At 38.5% G+C, this 20113-nt stretch overlaps 1 protein-coding gene and 1 pseudogene across 1 annotated transcript in view; one reads left to right on the forward strand and one right to left on the reverse strand.

Annotated features, from left to right (window-relative positions):
- Nucleotides 1-20113, forward strand: part of Fam13b (family with sequence similarity 13 member B) — a 106080-nt gene that overhangs the window by 70007 nt on the left and 15960 nt on the right. Inside the window, exons 11-17 of the mRNA XM_023703374.1 lie at nt 3051-3115; nt 6114-6162; nt 8714-8861; nt 12090-12155; nt 13696-13906; nt 14399-14528; nt 15511-15592. Coding sequence (XP_023559142.1) covers nt 3051-3115; nt 6114-6162; nt 8714-8861; nt 12090-12155; nt 13696-13906; nt 14399-14528; nt 15511-15592 — 751 coding nt within the window. The remainder of the gene's footprint in view (nt 1-3050; nt 3116-6113; nt 6163-8713; nt 8862-12089; nt 12156-13695; nt 13907-14398; nt 14529-15510; nt 15593-20113) is intronic.
- LOC105743807 lies at nt 17821-19551 on the reverse strand (annotated as a pseudogene).

Raw genomic sequence — 20113 nt, forward strand, 5'->3', positions numbered from 1 at the left:
TATAGGTGTTTGAATTCAACTAAATAATCCAACACTGTCCAGCAGTCTAATAGTAGTGGGTTATCCTCAGAAGTTATTGACTTGAGCCTTTTACAGCTCATCGTATTAATAAAGCTTTACTTTATATACTTTGTTTTTATACTTTTCTGCTGGATGGTTAAGACCAAGATAAAGCAAGACCTATATACCAAGAAATGTAACTTTTGTATCTGATAAGGTCAGTCACGTACCCTCAGGATTTATCCTGTAGCCCTGTACCGCACTTTGTAGATCCTTTGTCAGTGTCAGCCATGTGGATGAGTCATGGCCATTGCTTGACCAGTTTGCTCTCTGTGAAAGCCTAAGAGAATGTTTTTTCTCTCCATGTGACTCTCCCCAGGCATACTATACATCATCAATCACATTCCTCTGTGGCTCCATAATCTTGATCAGAAAATTTGGAGCACAACTGAGTTACACGTTGTTACAGTACAGGTTCTCCTATGTCCCGAGTCTTCACTGACCTTGAAAGACTAGGGTCAGAATGTTGGCTGACCTTGCAGCCCTTCCTTTTCTCCAATTTTGATCTGCTAACTTATGTTGTTAACCCTCCAGAAGAGAAGCCTATTATTAACCTGCAATATATGCAGTTCGGTTTACCCTATCTGTCTAAATATCAAATATCTTAGGCATATCATGGAACAGGTATTTTCCATCAAGTATTGATACGTTGAACTTTAAGTCCTTACAGAATATGAAGGAAAAATAATTTTAAAAAACTAGAAATAAGCACTTACATATTTTTACAAAGAAATTTAGAAATCTAACCACATACAGAATTTTAACAGGACAGACCTGTGACATTTTTTTTTCTTACTCCTGTGTCTTTTTTTTTTTTTTTTTTTTTTTTTTATTACCCTTTAAAAAAAAACACAAACTTTTACTTGAGAGACAGTATGGCAATAATTGGTATGTCCTGGCAAGAAGTACATATTTAGGGGCTGGTGAGATGGCTCAGTGGCCTAAAGCACCTACTTAGAACAAGCTAAGCCAAGCAAAGCACAGGGACCGCGGTTCAATCCCCCAGCACCACATGCCAGCCAGCCCCGCGCCTGGGTGGGCTGAGCTGGCCACACACACACACACACACACACACACACACACATAAATATTTGTTTAAAAAAAAAATACATATTTAGAAGACCAGGATGGCAGGCACTCCAAGCATGACCCCACTATTACACATCGCCATCCTCAGTGCAGCCACCTGGCTCACAGGCACCAGCATATACAGTTAGTCAGGGTGAGAATCTCACCAGCCAACTGCTAGTCTCAAAAACCTGCTGATGTCCTCCAGGATCACTGCCGCACCCATCTTGTGCATAGAAATGCATGGCTTTGCCCCTGTCATGTTTCCCAGCTTTTCTCCTTGCCTATTCCTCATTGTCCAATCCTCAAGTTCTTGCTTTCCTTTTATTTGTGTTGTACCTTTCTATATGTAATTCCTCTTTTGAGTTCTACTAGGGAGACAATATGATATTTACAGCTGTGGTCTGGTTTATTTCACTTATATCTTCAAGTGACATCCACTTAAATATGAAGGCTTTGAGTTTATCATTCTTCATAGCTGAGTAATACTCCATCGTATAAAAATACCACGTCTTTTTCAACCATTCCACATGTGATGGGTATCTTGGTTGTTTCCAAGATCTGGCTATCACAAATTGTGTTGCTATAAACATAGGTACACATATATCACTTTGATATGATGCTTTCAGTTCCTCTGGGAAAATTCCCAGTAGTGGGATAGCAGGCTTGAATGGGATTTCCAGTCCTAGTTTTTTTTAAGGAGTCTCCACACTGATTTCCATAATGGTTGCACCAGTCTACACTCCCACCAACAGTGGAGAAGGGTTCCCTTTTCCCCACAGCCTCTCCGACATTTGTTGTTGGTTGATTTCTTTATGATAACCATTCTTTCTGGGGTGAGATGGTATCTCAGTGTTGTTTTAATTTGCATTTCACGGATGGCTAGTGATGAGGAGCATTTTTTCATATATTTATTTGCTTCTTTAATTTCGTCCTCTGAGAAGTGTGTTTCATCTCAGATTCCCATTTCTGGATTGGGTCTTTAAATTTAGGGGCTCTAATGTTCTTTAGTTCTTTATAATTTCTAGAGAGCAGACCTTTGAGTGCTTATTAGTTAAGATTTTTTCGAAGTTTGTGGATTGTCGTTTCTTTTTTTTTTTTTTAAATTTATTTATTTATCCATCTATCCATTTATGTGTGTGTGGCCAGCTCAGCCCACCAGGGGGCTGGGTGGCTGGCATGTGGTGCTGGGGGATGGAACCACGGTCCCTGTGCTTCGCCAAGCTTGTTCCAAGTAGGTGCTTTAGACCACTGAGCCATCTCACCAGCCCCTGTGGATTGTCTTTTCATTGGTAATTATATCAGTAAGTTTTCCATAAAACATACCCACTTTAGGGCACCTTCCTTGGTAGAGTTCTCTGAAAGTTAGAATTATTCATATATTGAAAACACTGAAAAACTCCTAGAATATAGTTACCTCTTTTCCAAAGTGGAATTCAGAAGTATTCGGGAAACTAGCAGACACCCAAGAGGAATGAGATGGCTGTCATTTGTAGGTCACAGAGATCCCCTGTGTGAAAAATAGCGCACGTTATAAAGAAATCTGGTGAAGTCCTCCCAAACTACGAATTCTTCCTGCTAGGAAGTCACCAACTTTTACTTGTGTTGGGCTGAGGAGAAATACAGCAAGTTATAGTGTGTAAAAAGATCATCATTTTTGAAGGACAGAATTCTAAGAAAAATGATGGGACTTTTCACCTATAGGGTAGAAAGAATGCAGGATCCCTGCAATACTTAATATGATTCACATTTGAAGATAAATTGTTCTTTATGAAAAGAGATGCCAATTCCTACAGACTGTTGTAAATGAGAGAGATTTGTTTGGCCAACCTGTAGTCTGCTACCTCAGTTTAGACTGGGAACTTTCTTTCATGTGAATATTGGGAGCTCTATTAACACGGAGGTGGCATTCTCTTTGCCAGTCTGCAGGTATTCTGCTAGAGCCATGCAGTGACCGGGGGGATGGTGAAGACGGCTATCCAGAGAGGTAAGCATTGCTCTTGTTGCTAACAGGTCATTCTGAGGATTGGAGCTTTTCACAGATTTGGAGTGAAATTCTTAGATGAATCCATCCATTATAATATACAGTTTAGGTAATCTTAAAAGAATTACACAGGGCTGGGGATGTAGCTCAGCAGCATAAACCCCTGCCGGGGAAGCACAAGGTCCAAGAGTGCAAATGAGTTACACAGTTTTTACTTTAATGAGAGACATTAAGTTTATTGAGGCCACAAATACTCAGTTCACAGCTTCATACAGTCATTAGTTTTAATTTGGAAAACATTCAGCGGGAAGAGCATATAGCTTTCCTGGAGACACATGAAACGTTTTAGTTGATTTATAGAACAAATTGGAATTTATTGATATTTTGTACATCGCTATCAGTGTCTCAAAACTGTTGCTAATTAACCAAAAATTACAAGCCAGAAATGATTTGTCTGTGACTAATCCCAGGGTTTAGGGAGGCTGAAACAGGAAGAGTGTAATTGTAGCTCAGCCTGGGCTACTTAGACCCTGTCTCAAAATAAAAACTAAAAGGGATGGGGAATGTAGCTTAGTGCAAAAGTCCTATGTTCAATTCCTCTTTGAAGTAATCTTTTTTTTTTTTTTTTAATTTTTGATGGAACTGGGGGTTGAACTCAGGCCCTTGTGCTTTTCAGGCCAGTGCTTATTCTACTGAGCTGTCTCCCTGGCCCTGAAATAAACTTTATGTATTCTAGTACAATATATATATTTTTAAATTTCATGTATTTGGTACAGGGTCTCACTACACAACATGGACTCATAGTAATCCTTCTGTTTCAGCCTCCCCAGTGCTGGGATTACAGGCGTGCCCCTCCAAGCCCAATCTTGGTGGCTGGTTTGGCTTGCCAGGGTCAGCACAGCATGCAGTACTGGGGATCAAACTCAGGTCCTTACAGTTGCCACGGCAGGTGCTTAAGCTGCTGAGCTATCTCTGCAGCCCCTCCAGTACAATTTTAATATAGTTGGTACTTATTTCCCTGCATGGCAGCTGTGTTACAGGGAGAGAGATGTCTGAGACAATGAGATTTTAACCATATATATAGTCTCAATAGGTAGATTTTTTTTTTTTTTTTTTTTGGGTCCTTTTGAGGCAGGGTTTCACTGTGCAGTTCAAGCTGGTCTTGAACTTGTTATGTAGTCCAAGCTGGCCTCAAATTAAGCCTCCCAAGTGCTGGGATATCAAGCATGTGCCACCAAGCCCAGCCTAGATAGAATCTTTTTGAGTGCAAGCTTCCTAGGGTAAGTCACTGGGTAGGATTTGGGTCTTGCTAGTTTTTGCATTATTCTTTCAGGGGCTTTCAAGACGTTTATTATGGCCGGGTATGGTGTTGCATGCCTGTAATACCAGCTTTTGGGAGGCTAAGGTAGAAGGATTGCTGCAAGTTGGAGTCCAGCCTGTACTATATAGCAAGATTCTATCTCAAAAAAGAAAAAAAGTATTATAGATTTATAGGAAAGATGAAGTGATACCCTGAAAATACGTTAATAATTGAAAACTCAGGTATAAATATTGACATATCCATAATTACTAAGTTATTGATAGGCTGCTGACTAGGATAAACTGTTAATGCCATTGTCTCTCTTATTAATGAGTAGGAAACCTGTTGTCCAAGGGTAAGTAAATTCTTTGGAGCCATGTCTCTGGAGTGTCCCATACTCTGAAGGTCCACAGATTTCCTGCTCTCAGCAGATCCTTGTGCTTCCTTTCAGGAGGCAGGAGTGATCCTCTTCCAGCCCAGGGAATTTTGGAGATATGGGCTGAAGATTTAAGATAAACAGCATTAACAGGCATCCCCAGAATGATGACATCTGGATTTGATAGAACAATAAGGATCCGTTTAGTGAGGAGTCAATGTTTTTGGAAAAAGTTCTTTCCTCTTCAACTTGTGTATAGGTTAGCAAACTTATTTTTAGATCCAAGAAGTACCTTAATTAGCAGATTGCATTTTGCATGTTTAACACTCATGTTTCTCTAATTTAGGTGATTTAAGTTTTTTAATCTGCTAGGGTAGCGTCTATTCATTCTACCATTTATTCCCACCTCAAGCAAATGAAAGGCCTCGTGTTTGACAGGGAACTGTTTAGCAAGACCACAGTGATTATGTATATAAGATGACTTCCTATATGTAAATCAAGCCCTCTTTTGTTTTGCACTTTTACTATGGCTAGGTAGAAGAGGTACTTTGGTTTACTGTAAATTGCCACAAATTTCTTTGGGAAAAAGAACTTTTCCACATAGACATATTTATAACCTATTATGTAATAGCTGCGTTGCCTGGTCAAATATGTAGAGATCATTTGTGGAGGTTTACTATAACACTTGTTCCTAATAGGAGCTTGCATTTCTGGGGGAATACCTTTTTTAATGTTACTTTTAAGTTTACTAGCACTTTTAAGATTTCTTAGGCACATATATGGCACTAAATATTTTTGCATACAGTGTCCAAGGAATATGTCCAAAGTGTACATTTTCTAGTCTCTTATTTGTTAAGTGTTAACTGAAGTGACCTTTGATCACAGCATGACCTTGTGATGAAACATTTAAAATAAAAGACCTAAATATACTTTTTAAAAAATCTTTAAAAGTCTCAGTGGGAAAATAGTGATATGGTTAAAACTAAACATTTACTTTACAAAATCTTTTCCATTAAACATTCATACTTTTCGGTTATTGTAGATTTTAATTTTCTTTTTATATAAGTTTGTTTTGGAGGTGGTTTGTGTTGGGAGTGGGGAGCATTGCTTAATTTTTCTAAATCTGAAGTGATTCTGTGGATCTTTGCAGTATTGTGATTTTCAGATATAGGGCTCCAAAGAATGGGCATAAGCCCAGTTGTTTTCTCCTTCCACATTTTAAATGCTGCCTATATTGGGGAAGAGAGGGATTTAGGATAAAAATATGTAATAATAGTAGCTTTCTTTTATTTTTAACACATTAATAACTTTGCTTGTATTTTTAGGAAAGAATATGTGGTAATTGACAGTGATGAATTGTCACATTTTGTTCTGGTAAGAACTATTTCCATTTTATAGTTAGTAAAATTTTCCCAGGTCAGGCTGGGGAGATAGCTTGGTGGTCTAAGTGCCTGCCTGGCAAGTGGAAATACTTGGGTTTGATCCCCGGTACCACATGCCATGCAGGCCCTAAAGAACCCCTGGCACACTATGCAGGCCACTGAAACTGGGCATGGTGGCACACATCTGTAATCCCTGCACTGGGGACCCTGAGACAGGAGAATCACTATGAGTCCAAGTTGCGTAATGAGAACCTGTACCAAATAAATAAATTAAAAAGATTTTTAAAAATTGCCTAGGTTTATATATTAGTATTATATTTGGACTTTTTCTTGAATTGGTTATGTTTAAAGGTGCTATAAATATAAATACTCTATAATCAAATGTTTTATTGTTAAGAAACAATGTAACTAGTTACTTTTGATTATAGGATATTGGTTATGAAAATAAATACTTTCATGAATTTGAGATCCAATTTTGTATCCCAGTAAGATATAGTATAGAACTACAGGTTTAACTGGGTGTAGTGACAAACACCTGTAATTGCAGCACGTGGGAGGCTGAGGCAGGAGAATCGTTGCAAGTTTGAGCCTAGCTTGGCCTGCATAGTGAGACCTTGTCTCTAGAAAATAAAAACAAAAACCCTGCAGTTTTATATTTGAAAATAATTTGGATGATGGGAGCGGGATATTTGATACAGTAAACTAATGAAGATTATATCAGGGTCAGGTGTGGTGGAGACTGAGATAGAAGGATTGCAAATTTCAGACCAATATGGGCAATTCAGCATGACTGTGTTTCAAAAAAGAACAATTAAAAATAGCTGGGCAAAGGAAACAACAGAGTAAAGAGACAGCCTACATTATGATAGAAAATTTGCCAGCTACACCTGAGATACCTGAGATGGAGGGTTGATACTTAGAATATATAAGGAACTAAAAAGAAAAAAAGAAAAAAAAATATTCCTACCCCCAACACACCAAAATAAAGGCCCAGTTTAAAAAAAAAAAAAAGGGCAAGCGCCGACCAGATAGCTCAGCGGATTAAAGTGCCTGCTTAGGTTCGATCCCCAGCATGCTGTGCCCTAGGGGGACACTCACACTGCAATTCAGACTGGGCATAGTGGCATGCATCTGTAATCCCAGCACTTGGGAGGCTGAAAATAGGAAAATCACTATGAGTCTGATCTGTGTAGTGAGACCATGTAGATGCTGTACTCAATACACTGGGAACAAAAAAGAAAAAAAAGCAACCAAAATGAATAAACACTTCTCAGAAATAGTACAAATGGCCAATATGATACATACATGAGAAAATGTTCAGCATCTCTGGCCACCAGAGAAATGCAAATTGAAACAATACTGAAATTCCATCTTAATTGCAAAGAGAATGGCAGTCCTCACAAAGTCAAATAATGACAAATACTGATGAGACAGCAGGGAAAAAGGAGCCTTTCTACTTTGTTGTTGGGTATATAAACTAGTAAGCTACTATGGAAATATGGAAATCAGTATGGTGATTGTTCAAGAAACTAAAACTAGAAAGCCCACTTGAGTGAGCTATTTCCTCAGCAGATTAAATTTTTTTTTTTTTTTTTTTTTTTTTTTTGCGGAACCGGGGATTGAACTCAGGCCCTTGCGCTTGGCAGGGAAGTGCTTATTCCACTGAGCCATCTCCCCAGCCCCTGCAGATTAAAATTTGATTTAATTTTAGGATTTAATTCTAGGATTTGGGAGGTGTCTTTACCTCCCAAAAGGTAAAGACTCCATGTTACAGTGGTACATGCATATCCATGTTTATAGCAGCACAACTCATAATACCTATATCTTGGAAGCAGCCTATCTTTGCTTCGACAGATGATGGATAAAAAAATGTGGTATAGATACACAGTGGAGTTGTGCTGTGCCATCAGAAGGAATTAGAGTCATTTGTAGAAAATGGATGCACCTTGAGACCATAATGTTGAAATAAATCAGACACATAAACTTAAATATCATATATTTTTTCTTACATGAGAAACCCAAAATACAAATAAGGAGCAACATAAAAGATAACTAATAAGAAACAGGGAGAGGGCCGGGGAGATGGCTCAGTAGGATAAGTGCTTGACTGGCAAACGCAACGATCTGAGTTCAATCCCCGGTTCCACAAAAAAAAAAAAAAAAAAGAAAGAAAGAAACAGGGAGATAAATCTTTTGTAAATGAGAAGGGGACCAAGAGATGGCAGGCAGTGGGAAGGAAACAAAGTGATGGGGAAAAGGACATAAAAAGAATTAAGATGTGTTGTGTACATGTACAAACTAACCTCAGTGCATACATTCATTATGTACTGCAAACACACATTAATTTAAAAAAAGGCTGGGGATGTAGGTCAGGGTTTATATGCTTGCTTATCAGGTATAAGACCTGGAGTTCAATCTTCAGTACTATCTCCCTACCTCCAAATCAGAGCCCCCACCCCCAACAAAGATAAGTACAAGTTGGCTTTAACCTGGGTCTAAAAAGCTTCATGGTGGTGAAATATGTGTTTTGTTTTAAAATACAGGAATCTAGTAGCAAGATATGTGACTTGAATGCCAACACTGAATCAGAAGTCCCAGGAGGTCAAAGTGTTGGTGTTCAAGGAGAAGCAGCATGTATCCAAATTCCACATTTAGAACTGAAGAATGCTTCTGATGGTGATAAATGGGAAGGTAATTTTGCCACACATAACATTTTTCCTGATGCTGTTATTTGTAACTGAAGTTACCCAAAGAAGTTAGAAGACTCCTGTCCTTTCTGGACAACCATATTTGTCTTAATCTTCTGTTCTTCCTTTCATATGAGTGAGTGAGTGAGTGTTTTTACTCAAGTACACTAACAAGCTTATGGGGCAGTTATCCCATATGAACTAGAACTTGCCTGTCTGATCCATTAGTTTTTGAAATAGATGTTAGAATTAAACACTTTGGCTAGGCTTTTATTAGCAATTAAGCTAAATGCTGTCTCCCAGTCTTTGAAAATCCAGTGTGTTAGGTTTTGAGGATCTTAGATAGGTGACCCTTTCTTACAAATATCAGGAAATTATTTTTTTAAAGTGATCTTCCAGGGCATCTGTAAAACAGATGCTGCATCATATTCTTGTCTCTGGATTAGGCCAAAGTGTGATGGAGTGACCTTAACAATTTTTTTTTTTTTTTTTTTTTTTTTTTTTTTTTTTTTTTTTTTTGCGGTACCAGGGATTGAACTCAGGATCTTGCACTTGCTAGGCAAGTGCTTATTCTGCTGAGCTATCTCCCTGGCCCAACAATTTTTATAGAAAAAAAAAAACAAAAAAAACAAAAAAGAAATTAACAACCAAACATTTCTCAAAACTCAGCAAATGTACACTTAAGCTATTTGCATTTTATTATACATAACTTTTTTTTTTTAATATTAAGAGAAACTGAAAAGCTAAACAGAGATGAGTGACTTGGGTGGTGAAGTGTTTATGAGAAAATAAAACATCTGCAGTTCACTTTGAAATCAGGGGGGAAAAGGTGGTTAATGAGGGATTTTATAAAGCAGTGCTGATAAAATGTTACAGAATTTAGGTGATTAGTAATTTGGGTGCTCAGTGTAAAATTCGTTAAAATTTGCTGTATTTTTGTAAAGTTTGAAGTAGAATATTGAAGGAGAAAATAAATGAATAACAAATATGGGGCCAAGAGTTTCTGGATCATACATCTTTCTCTAAAAAATGAGACAATTCTGGAATCAAGCCGCGTTTCTCTTCACTTGGATGTAGATTCCTGGCTTATGGCATTAGCAGGAATTGCAGTGCTAATGTAATAGACCTCCTTTACAAGGCTACTGCATCTGTGGGCAAAGAGTGAAAATATATGAATATGATTGTGCTATGATCCAGGCATTTAAGAAAATCTCCAAATCATGTTTGTAGCAATCTTTAATACTATCCTCCCACATTTCTTGGTGTTGGCCTGTCCACTGGCATATTATGTCTAAAGTCAGACTCCAGGGGCCAGGGAGATGGCTCAATGGAATAAGCGCTTCCCTGGCAAGCACAAGGGCCTGAGTTCAATCCCTGGTTCCGCAAAAAAATAAAATAAAATAAAATAAGATAAAATCAGACTCCATTAGGAAGTTGTCTTTCTTCTCTTTCATTCTCCTTCATTCTTCTTTTTTCCCTTCTCATTCTCTTCCTTTTGTCCTTTCCTTTCTCTCCCCCTTACCTTTCTCCCTTTTTCTTTCTTCTTCCTTTTTCCCTGTATTCCCCTCCCTTTTCATCTTTTTTTTTTTTTTTGTCTTTTGTTCTTTCTCCTTCCCTTCTGCTTTTCTTCCATTTCTCTTTTCTTTCTTTTTTTTTTTTTTTTAAATCTCTTCACCCTGAGAATCCTTAGTTTGGCCTTAGACTTGCAGTCCTGCCTTGGCTAGCTGCCAAGCCTAGCTAGAAAGTTATATGTTATTTGTTTTGATCTGGGTTATTCAAGACTTCGGGAATTTATGAAAAAGCTACTTGGGGCTAGAGAATCAGTGAGCACCGAATGATGTTTGAAGTGTAATCAGTGAAAAGGAGCAAGGGTTAACAGAACATCCCTTAGAACCCTAGTAGGGAAGACATCTCGAAGATGAAGTTGTGACCCTGGTAGTGTACTTCTGCTTGTTCCTCTTAGAAGACACAGGTAAACAGTAAGTTATGATCTCTGGCCTAAAGGTCTGATAGGTTTTAAGGACAGCAGAGCAATTGTTTCCATTGTCTGAGGGAATTGGGCAGCATCTGTCTTAGCTTCAGCTTTCTGGAGGCTCCCCCAAAGCAAGCACTGGGCTTTTTTGTTCTCCCATGGACAGTAACCCCTCTACCTTGTAGTAGGGAAAGGAGCTACCAGTGTACTACGGAGCTGTCCTATAGCCACCTCACTCAGTACTCATGAGAACTCCTCCTGCTGACTTTTCCAGGGCAGGGATGGGACCTAGTGACACTCAGAAAGGCAACAGTAGTAGGTAGCTAGTGACTTTCTCATCTGTGGACCATATGTGTGTAGGAGTCAGTAGACCATTTTGTCCCCATTGCTTTAAGCTTTGGATATTTTGGAATTGAGATTTTTTGTTTTTTTAAGAGATTTTTATTTATTTTTTAAAATATTTTGATGGAACTGGGGCTTGAAGCCAAGACCTTCACCCTGAGCTGTATCCCCAGGCCTTTTAAAATTTTTTCACTTTGAGAGAGGGTCTCATTTAGTTGCTAAGTTTATAGGCTGGCCTTGAATTCTTAATCGTCCTGTATCAGCCTCCCAGTGGGCCAGGATTACAGGTGTGCACCACCATAGTAGGCTGAGAAACAGGTTTTGTTTGATATGACTTCTAATAGTAGGAATGACTCTGAATCAAGGAGCACCTCACTATTTGTCTGGTATATGTTGGTTTTTACTTTCTTCAGAGGGTGGTCAGCAGAACTCAGCAAGCTGTAGTACATGACTACAACCAGTGTAAATTCGTAGCAGCTATTTAAAGTGTCTTGGTAGTGGAAGTAGAAACCATCTTTCCCTCAGATTCTCTACTGCAAACTATGGAATAAAATATAGTAATAGTATCTTTTACTAATAGTATATAGTATAGAATCAAAGGAGATTTTTTTTCTGTCAAATCAGTTATACAGAAAAACTTCAAGTAGAATGTGGTTAAGAGTTTCCATTTCTTTAGTCTTATGTTTGAGTTTTAATAAAACAGCATTACTTTCTTTTTTCTTGCCTTGCTTGCTGAAATGGAAATGTATCTTTGTTAAAATTTGGTTTAATTTCCTTAAATAAAGTTTTAGAGTAGAATGCCTAACTGGTTTTAGGGAAATGTTTTTGGTATCTTTGGCTTTGTGTTATGTGTATGGTTTGTTCTGACTGTGCTGTGTTCACTTTAGTATTTTTTGCCATTTTTTTCCATTTTATTAGCGTCATGCCCTATCACTTTTCCCCTCATTGATTTCAAAACAATGCATCTGCAGAGAGATGGGGAGGGTAAGTATGGTTCACCATAGTTTAGTTTTCTTACTTTTTATGGTTCACTTTGTATATTAGCCCTTCTCCTGCTGTCCCCAAATTGTAGGAAAACTTTTGGATTGAAAATGATACCCAGAAAAAAAAAGTTTTTGTTATTTCCTTCTTTTCTTAAAACAGGCGGTTTATTGTAAATGTTCATTACCAGTTATTTATTTGCTGGGACACAGGTACAAGGGTTGCTTTGAAACCACTTTATCGCTTTATGGGTTTACTGTGGGATTGCACGCTTTGTACCTAATTTTTAGTTATCCCATTAACCTGGGCTTCAAAAACAAACTGAATTTTGTCTTTAACAACCTGGAAAAAGGTTTAAATGCTTTAAAATACTAATGCATAGAGTTAAATTACTAAAGCAGCAGACTTCACTATTGTGTGAAAAAGAAAACATCATTTTGGAATGTTGACACTGTCAAGCCATGTTTTCATTTTTGCTATTGTTAATAGTGTCAGAGTTTTAAATTTTAGTTATAAAGCTAATGAGTAGATGGGGAAGTTTTTTGATTTTCCTTCTTTGTTTCTTCCCCTCCTTCTCCTACTCCAGTTATACTTAATCTCATATTTGGAGTATATTTGTGGATTGTGTGTATGACCAGTACATGTTCTACATGTGATCAGAACTTACTTGCGCAACAGCATCAGTAACTTCAGCATGGTTTCATTTGAAAGCATGCAGGCTAACTCCAATGAATAAATGTGCTTAGGACTAGTGCTGTTAAGGTTTGTGTCAGTTATACTGCTGTATTATTAAAATATATATTATACGTAAGACTCTCAAAACTCAAGATAACCCCCAGTTTAATGTGAGAGGCTAAGTCCTAACAGTGATTTAGATCCTTCTTTGGAAATGTTGGTATTCTTTTGGAGTCAGAGCTCCAGAAGAATTTTTGTTTTGTGTAGCATGGGTGAGAGTTTCCACATTTAACTATAGCTGCTTGGTAGTGAGGGACAGTTTATTCACCTAGAAGCATTTGACTTCATAAAGTTAAATTACTAAGGAGTGTTGAGTGTTCACTTTTTTTTTTTTTTTTTAAATAAACACTTTCTTCTACTTGAGAGAAGTAGTTTTCCTTTAGAGAACCATAACACAAATAGGGAGGTCTCTCCCTCATGTATTAAAAAAAGAAAGAAAAATGTTTTTCTGTGTAACAGCTTTAGAATATTAAGTTAGAATTTGATTAGCATTTTTAGAATTAAATTTTAAAGAGCTTGACAATGTCTTTTTTTTGTTTTGCCAGTGGGTTCAGAAATGTGAGGTTATAGCTTCTTATTTGAAAATAGAACTCTGGCTACAAAAAGAAGCTTGGATAGTTGTAAATTATAGTAAACGTTATGATGATTCTAAAGATTCTAGTATCTTTTTTTGCTTTCAAAAAATACGTGACAGATATATGAACCACTACATAATGATAGGATTTAAAGAACACATAGCTGATATTTTGTGACCTTTTTTCCATGTAGGATTGAGACCCATGGTCCTATTCTGTGTGTTTGTTTACAGAGCCATTTCCTGCATTTAAGTCTTGGCAGGAAGACTCAGAGTCTGGAGAAGCTCAGCTGTCTCCACAAGCTGGAAGAATGAACCATCACCCTCTGGAAGGGGACTGTCCTCCAGTATTATCACATCGCAGTTTAGATTTTGGACAAAGCCAGCGTTTCCTACATGATCCAGAAACACTGAACTCCTCGTCTAAAGCACTTTCTTATGCTAGGTATATGATTTTTATGACCTTATCAAGAGGAAACTCCTGTTGTACCCAGATCTTAAAGTTGGTTCTGACTTTTCTATGCAGGTTAAACATGTAAAAGAGCTCTGATATGCTAGGTGTGTTTCTTTTCTGTCCTTGTCCAAACAAATATTGAATATTCCAAACTCATTACTACTATTGTTAATTTTGTAGTCTCTAGCAGCTTAATTTTTTTATTTCACTTTCAAGGTTCTTTAACTGTTGATAGTGTTGTATGGGGCAGTGAGGGATTTTTTTTTTTCTTTTTTCCTTTTATGAGACAGGGTCTTGCTATGTAATTTAGGCTGGCTTTGAACTCATTATACAGACTGGCCTGGCCTTCAACTCTTGATGATCCTCCTGCCTCAGGCTCCTGAATACTGGATTACAGTTGTGGATCAGCACATCTGGCCCGAGAGATGTGTTACCGATATTTTAAAATTTAATATATATTATTGGCCTGTTATTTTAATTCAGGATTCGAAGATCATCCTTTAGTACAAAAGATGAAAAAAGAGAAGACAGAACACCTTATCAGTTGGTCAAGAAACTTCAGAAAAGAATCAGACAATTTGAGGAGCAGTTTGAAAAGGAAAAAAATAGCAAGGTAAATTTGTAACATTGCCCAAATTAAGCTAGGTTTAATATTAGAACTGGGAGGGAAATCTTCAGAGAGCATGAGCATTAGTCCAGCTCTTTCTTGAGGACAATAACAAGTCTGAGATGCCCAGAAAAAGAGCGATCATATAGATCAGAGCAAGTCGATCCTTACTTAGTCTCTTCATTTCTAGACCAGTATTTTTGCCTTTGCCCCATTAACAAGATAGCTGTTAAAATTTTTGTTTTTTATTCTTATGTATTTAGTGCAGGGTCTACAGGGTCTCATTACACAGATCGGACTTGTAGTGATCCTTCCTGTTTTTCAGTCTTCCAAGCACTGGAATTACAGGTGTGTGCCACCATGCCCAGTCTCAATCACCATTTCAGCATGCCCTGGGGGCGGGGCCGGCATGGCAGGCTGGGGATCAAACCGCTGGCCCTGTGCGTCTGCCTAAGCAGGTGCTTTAATCCACTGGGTTATCTGGCCAACCCATGTTAAAGATTTTTAAAGCAAGTTCTTTACACTGACAAATCCTATTACTGCTGTTTTTCTGCTGTGCCAAGGATCACAAGTACCAAAGAGAAGAGAGAAAAAAGGGGCTGGGGAGTTAGCTCAGTAGAATAAGTGCTTGCCTGGCAAGCTCAAAGGCCTGAGTTCAATCCCCAGTTCCACAAAAAAAAAAAAAAAAAAAAAAAAGAGAGAGAGAGAGAAGAAGCAAGGGAAAGAGTATGAGAGAAAAAGAATATATACATTTAAATAATTAGTACAGGTGAAGTGCAGAGGGTCCTGTACTAGAAGATGAAAGACGCATGTTTAGATTCATTAGTTTTCTGACTTAGCTCTGGGAGAGCTTTTAGTTAAAATTTTGCCTATGCAAAATGAAGCTTGAATGAAACCTGTGCTTTGAGAATCATAAAGTACTATCTAGGTATAACATAACCATTGTTTACCTCAAAAATATCATTGATTTTGCTTCATAATTTTTCAGCCCTCCTACAGTGATATTGCAGCCAACCCAAAGGTGTTAAAATGGATGACAGAGCTTACCAAACTGCGGAAGCAAATCAAAGGTATAAAAAGTGCCATTTTGTAATGTATTTTTTAATAATGTTTTTATGTAATCTCTGAGAATTATAGTTATGATTTTGATAATTTAAAAAATTACTAACAATACAAGTTTTATTGACTCACAATTGCTGCTAGTTTTATGGTTTTTTTGCTGGTGGTTTTATTTATTTTTTATTGAGAAATAAATATGAATGAGACAGTTTCACAGCTGATTAATAGGACAGTTTTGATAGTCAATACACTGTACATTGTTATCTTCTTAGTGGTTATCCATAGTACAAGAAGCAGACAGGATATTCTGTCCAAACACTGTTAGTACACCTCTTTCTTCTCTTTGAGTTAAGCGAAAGTTTGCTGGTGGTTTTAAATCTTAGAAATTTTGGGCAAGGGCCGGCCAAATGCCTCAGTGGATTAAAGCACCTGCAAGCAGGCATAGGGGCCAGGGGTTCAATCCCCAGGCCTGCCGTACTGGCCCTACCCCTGGGGTGCGCTGAGATGGCATTTGAGACAGGGCATGGTGGTGCACACCTATAATCCCAGCTCTTGGGAGGCTGTAAACAGGAGAATCACTACTGAGTCTGATCTAGTAGAGAGACCCTAAACACCCTGTAGACCCTTCCCTAAAATATAAAAGAAAAGAAATTTTGGGCAAAAATAAAGTTTCCTTTTGGCCAGTCATGGTAGCACATGCCTGTAATCTCAGCACTCATGAGGTTGAGGCATTTGAAGAACAGCTTGAACTCAGTGAGACTGTCTCAAAAAGCAGATAGTTTCCTTTTGCTCTTTTACTAGTTAAAGACTGCATAGTATATTAAAAAAATGGGAGATTTATCATAATATGTTAACTTTTACAAATGCTTTTCTTTTGTTATTTTTGTTTATATGTCTTTTTATGTTTTTATACTTAGTACAGTGTCTACAGGGTCTTACTATTAGATTAGACTTGTAGTGATTCTCCTGTTTACAGCCTCCCAAATGCTGGGATTACTGGCGCACGACACCACGCCAAGTCTCAATTGCCATCTCAGCATGTCCTGGGGGTGGGTCCAGCACAGGCCCAGGGGTCCCCTGTCCCCTGCATCTGCCTAAGCAGGCGCTTTAATTTGCTGAGCTATTTGGCCAACCCTGTATATATTTGTCTATCTTTTTTCTATGTCTATCTTTTTGAGACAGAGTTTTGCTATGTAGTTCAGCCTGGCCTTGAACTCCCTGCAATCCTCCTGCCTCAGCCTCCTGAGTGCTGGGATTACAGACATAGGCCACTATGCCTGGAGGTTTTTATTTATGTTTTTTGAAAGGTGCCTGGGTCACCTATATTTATAGGTAAACTGATACTGTATAGGTTGTCTGAAATATACTCCAGGTGCTAAGTTAATTTTGGTTTGGGGTAGGTATTTCATGAACATTTTTGATGGGTATTTATCTGATGCTTGTGTAATGTAGGCAGATCTGAGAGCACAGCACAGTGGTAGAGTACCCAGCTAGTGTATATGATGAAGCCATGTGCCTGGACAGGGTAGGGGTGTGGGGAAGAATAGTCATGGTGAATTGTTGACATTACAAAGACTGAATTTTAACTCATAAACTAGGTATTGAACTTCTGGATGTCAGCCCAGTGCCCAGTGTGGTAGTTTTAAAAGTATATTTTGAGGGTATATAGTGAATTTTTTGTTGTTGTTAATTATTAACTTTAATAGTTGTGTGCCAAGCATACACTTGTAGTCTGGCACCTCTTGGTTTATTTATTTGAATTTATTAAATAGAACTTTTAGTATCTCTTCAGTATTGGGCCAGGAAGATGGCTCAGTAGGATAAGTGCTTGACTGGCAAACGCAAGGATATGAGTTCAATTCCCGGTTCCGCCAAAAAAAAAAAAAAGAATCTCTTCAGTATCAAGTACTCCTATTATTGAATTTGTATTTTTTTATTAAGAGAATATCTATTAACTCTTAGATTATTTTCCCCTGTAGTTCAGTTAAGGATTTCCCTGTTTAAATGTATTCTAGGCATTAGTTATAATTGATCAACACTAACCTTCTGATTTCCCAATTTTCTTCCACGCTTCCTGTCCTATAGTCCATTTGAGAATTTTCTTCTCTCTTCCCCCTCACCTTTTTATTCTGTGTGTGTGTGAGCGAGCATGTGTGTGTTTAATATTTATTATTTATTAAGCTACCCCTGCCAGGAAAAAGGAAACAAAACGAATTCAAGAAGTCCCAGTGACTGTACCTTAAAACACTTTGACTTTTGTAAGTGGGTATTTTTCAACAATATCTTGGGGCTGGTGAGATGGCTCAGTGGTCTAAAGCACCTACTTAGAACAAGCTTAGCAAAGCATCAGGGACCCCGGTTCGATCCCCCAGCACCACATGCCAGCCAGCCCCGCCCCCTGGTGGGCTGAGCTGGCCACACACACCTCTCTCTCTCTCTCTCTCTCTCTCTCTCTCTCTCTCTCTCTCTCTCTCTCTCAAATAAATAAAAAAAAAAAAAAAAAAAAAAAAACAATATCTTGCACCTCCTTTGCAATTCCATCTGTCCAACCTATGGTCTTTCTCAGGTTTCTTAGTTTCATTCATGATGCTTTCCTACTGTTTATTCAACTGAGACAGATTCAAGTTCTTATACATCTGCTTGATGCCTAAGCAGGTATCTGGAGATCAGCTCTCAGATTTCTGCTTCCTGGGATACGTCTGGACAACCTGTAGCAATCAAAATCTTCCTGGCTTAAATTCAGAGACTGGATGTCTTAATTTCTCAGTGAAAACCACAGCACAGCACAGATTAGTGAGGTAGTAGCTATCTTTCTTCGTCATTAGCCAGCTTGTCTGAATGGTTGCAGAAGCAAGTGATGTACTGGATGTTGAACTGCAGGTGAGGTGAGTTGCCCTCCAGCACAGTGTAGATGAGCATGGGCAAGAAGTCAAGTCATTGGATGCCGGCTCATCCTTGGTGATCTTGATGGCGTTAAAGATATGTGCTTGATGTACCTGGTGATGCAGGCCAACTTGTCTCAGGACACACTTTGAGTCCATCTCGATGATACCTGTGATTCCATTTACCACCATATAAGAAACTTCTGGAATTTCTTCATTAACAGGGACACAAAACATCTGAAGTGTGATGCAGTGCAGAGCCTTGATTCTCTTTTGAATGGCAAGATCTTATCATCATCAATAGTTTCTGGGCAGAATCTGTACTTATAGAGATGAGTCATGATACACATTTCAATCTGTTTCATTATCTACTCTACTTTTTAAGGCACTTTCCTGCAAGTCTGCATCCTTGCGGCTACACTCTGGTAAAAATCCTGAGTACACTCTGACTGTTCCTCATTGCTTTGCTCTCCTTTGTAATGCATTGCTTCCAAAAACATCTTGGTGTGTTTATACATTTCTTGGCTTGTCTTGTGGAAGGTCTTGAGAAATTTTATGAACTCCTTAGACACTATCCGTTTCAATGCTGGTTTTCCAGTTAATGGAAAGACTAGGAGCTTTTGCTTCCTGAATTTCCTTCTTGGATCCAACCCTGGAGGAAGCACTGAAGAATTTCTTCACAGTGATAACCTTTCATGTCTTCTCATTGGTTTTCTTCAAACTTGGAAACTGTGAGTGACTGGGCCCCTTGGCTATTATTCTGACTGCTGGCAAAGGCCTCTTCCTTCTGCTGAAGCCACTCTGCCAGCTCCCCAATCTTCCTGAATCTGCTTTTGCCTGGCTCTGTGGTACTTTTCCTTCTAGCACTTGGAGCAGAAGCCCTGCCAGGCCGGGTTGCCATAGTAACCACATCCTGTCTTTTATTTTTCTTCTCTTCCCCCCGGGGCATTGGGGATCAAACTCAGGACCTTGCACTTGCCAGGCAGGTGCTTATGCGGCTGAGCTATCTCCCCAGCACCATATCCTTTCTTGCACAGGAGCTCCGACTGATCAACATGAATTCCTTGGTGTTCAGATTTAAGGCTCATATTCATCCTGTTCTCCAGTGGCTCCTCTGGCGTCTGGACAGCAGCTTTCCCAATCTTTCGTGTGTGTTTTAAGACAAGGTCTCTCTATATAGTCTAGGTTAGCTTGAACTCACTATGTGGCCAGATTGGCGTCAGACTTACCCAATCTTCCTGCCTCAGCTTCCCAAGTGCAGGGATCACCACAGAATCATGTTATTCATCTTATTAAAAGTCTTTTCAGTGAGCTTCCCCTTCGTTTCCAAACTCTTTCTTTTTTATGATAGAAAAGTTTTTTTAAGGATAATGAAAAAACAGGCTCTGCAGAGCAAGTTTGAGTAAAGTAAAAGTAGGAAAGAAGCACCTCCTACAGTATGAGGGTGACCACTATGGAAGAGGGAATACAGTAGTGCCAGTTCCCAAACTGTTTTGGGGGGCCAGCCACATAGCTCAGTGGAGCGCCTGTTTAGGCATTGAGACTGGGGGAAAAAAATTTTTTTTTCAAAGTTTTATTGATAAACAGATAGCAATGAGACAGTTTCAAATCAAATCAGAAGTACAGTTTCAACAAATAATACACTGCATA

Source organism: Octodon degus, unplaced genomic scaffold (assembly GCF_000260255.1).
Source record: "Octodon degus isolate 3935 unplaced genomic scaffold, OctDeg1.0 scaffold00169, whole genome shotgun sequence".
In the NCBI taxonomy this organism is placed as follows: domain Eukaryota; kingdom Metazoa; phylum Chordata; class Mammalia; order Rodentia; family Octodontidae; genus Octodon; species Octodon degus.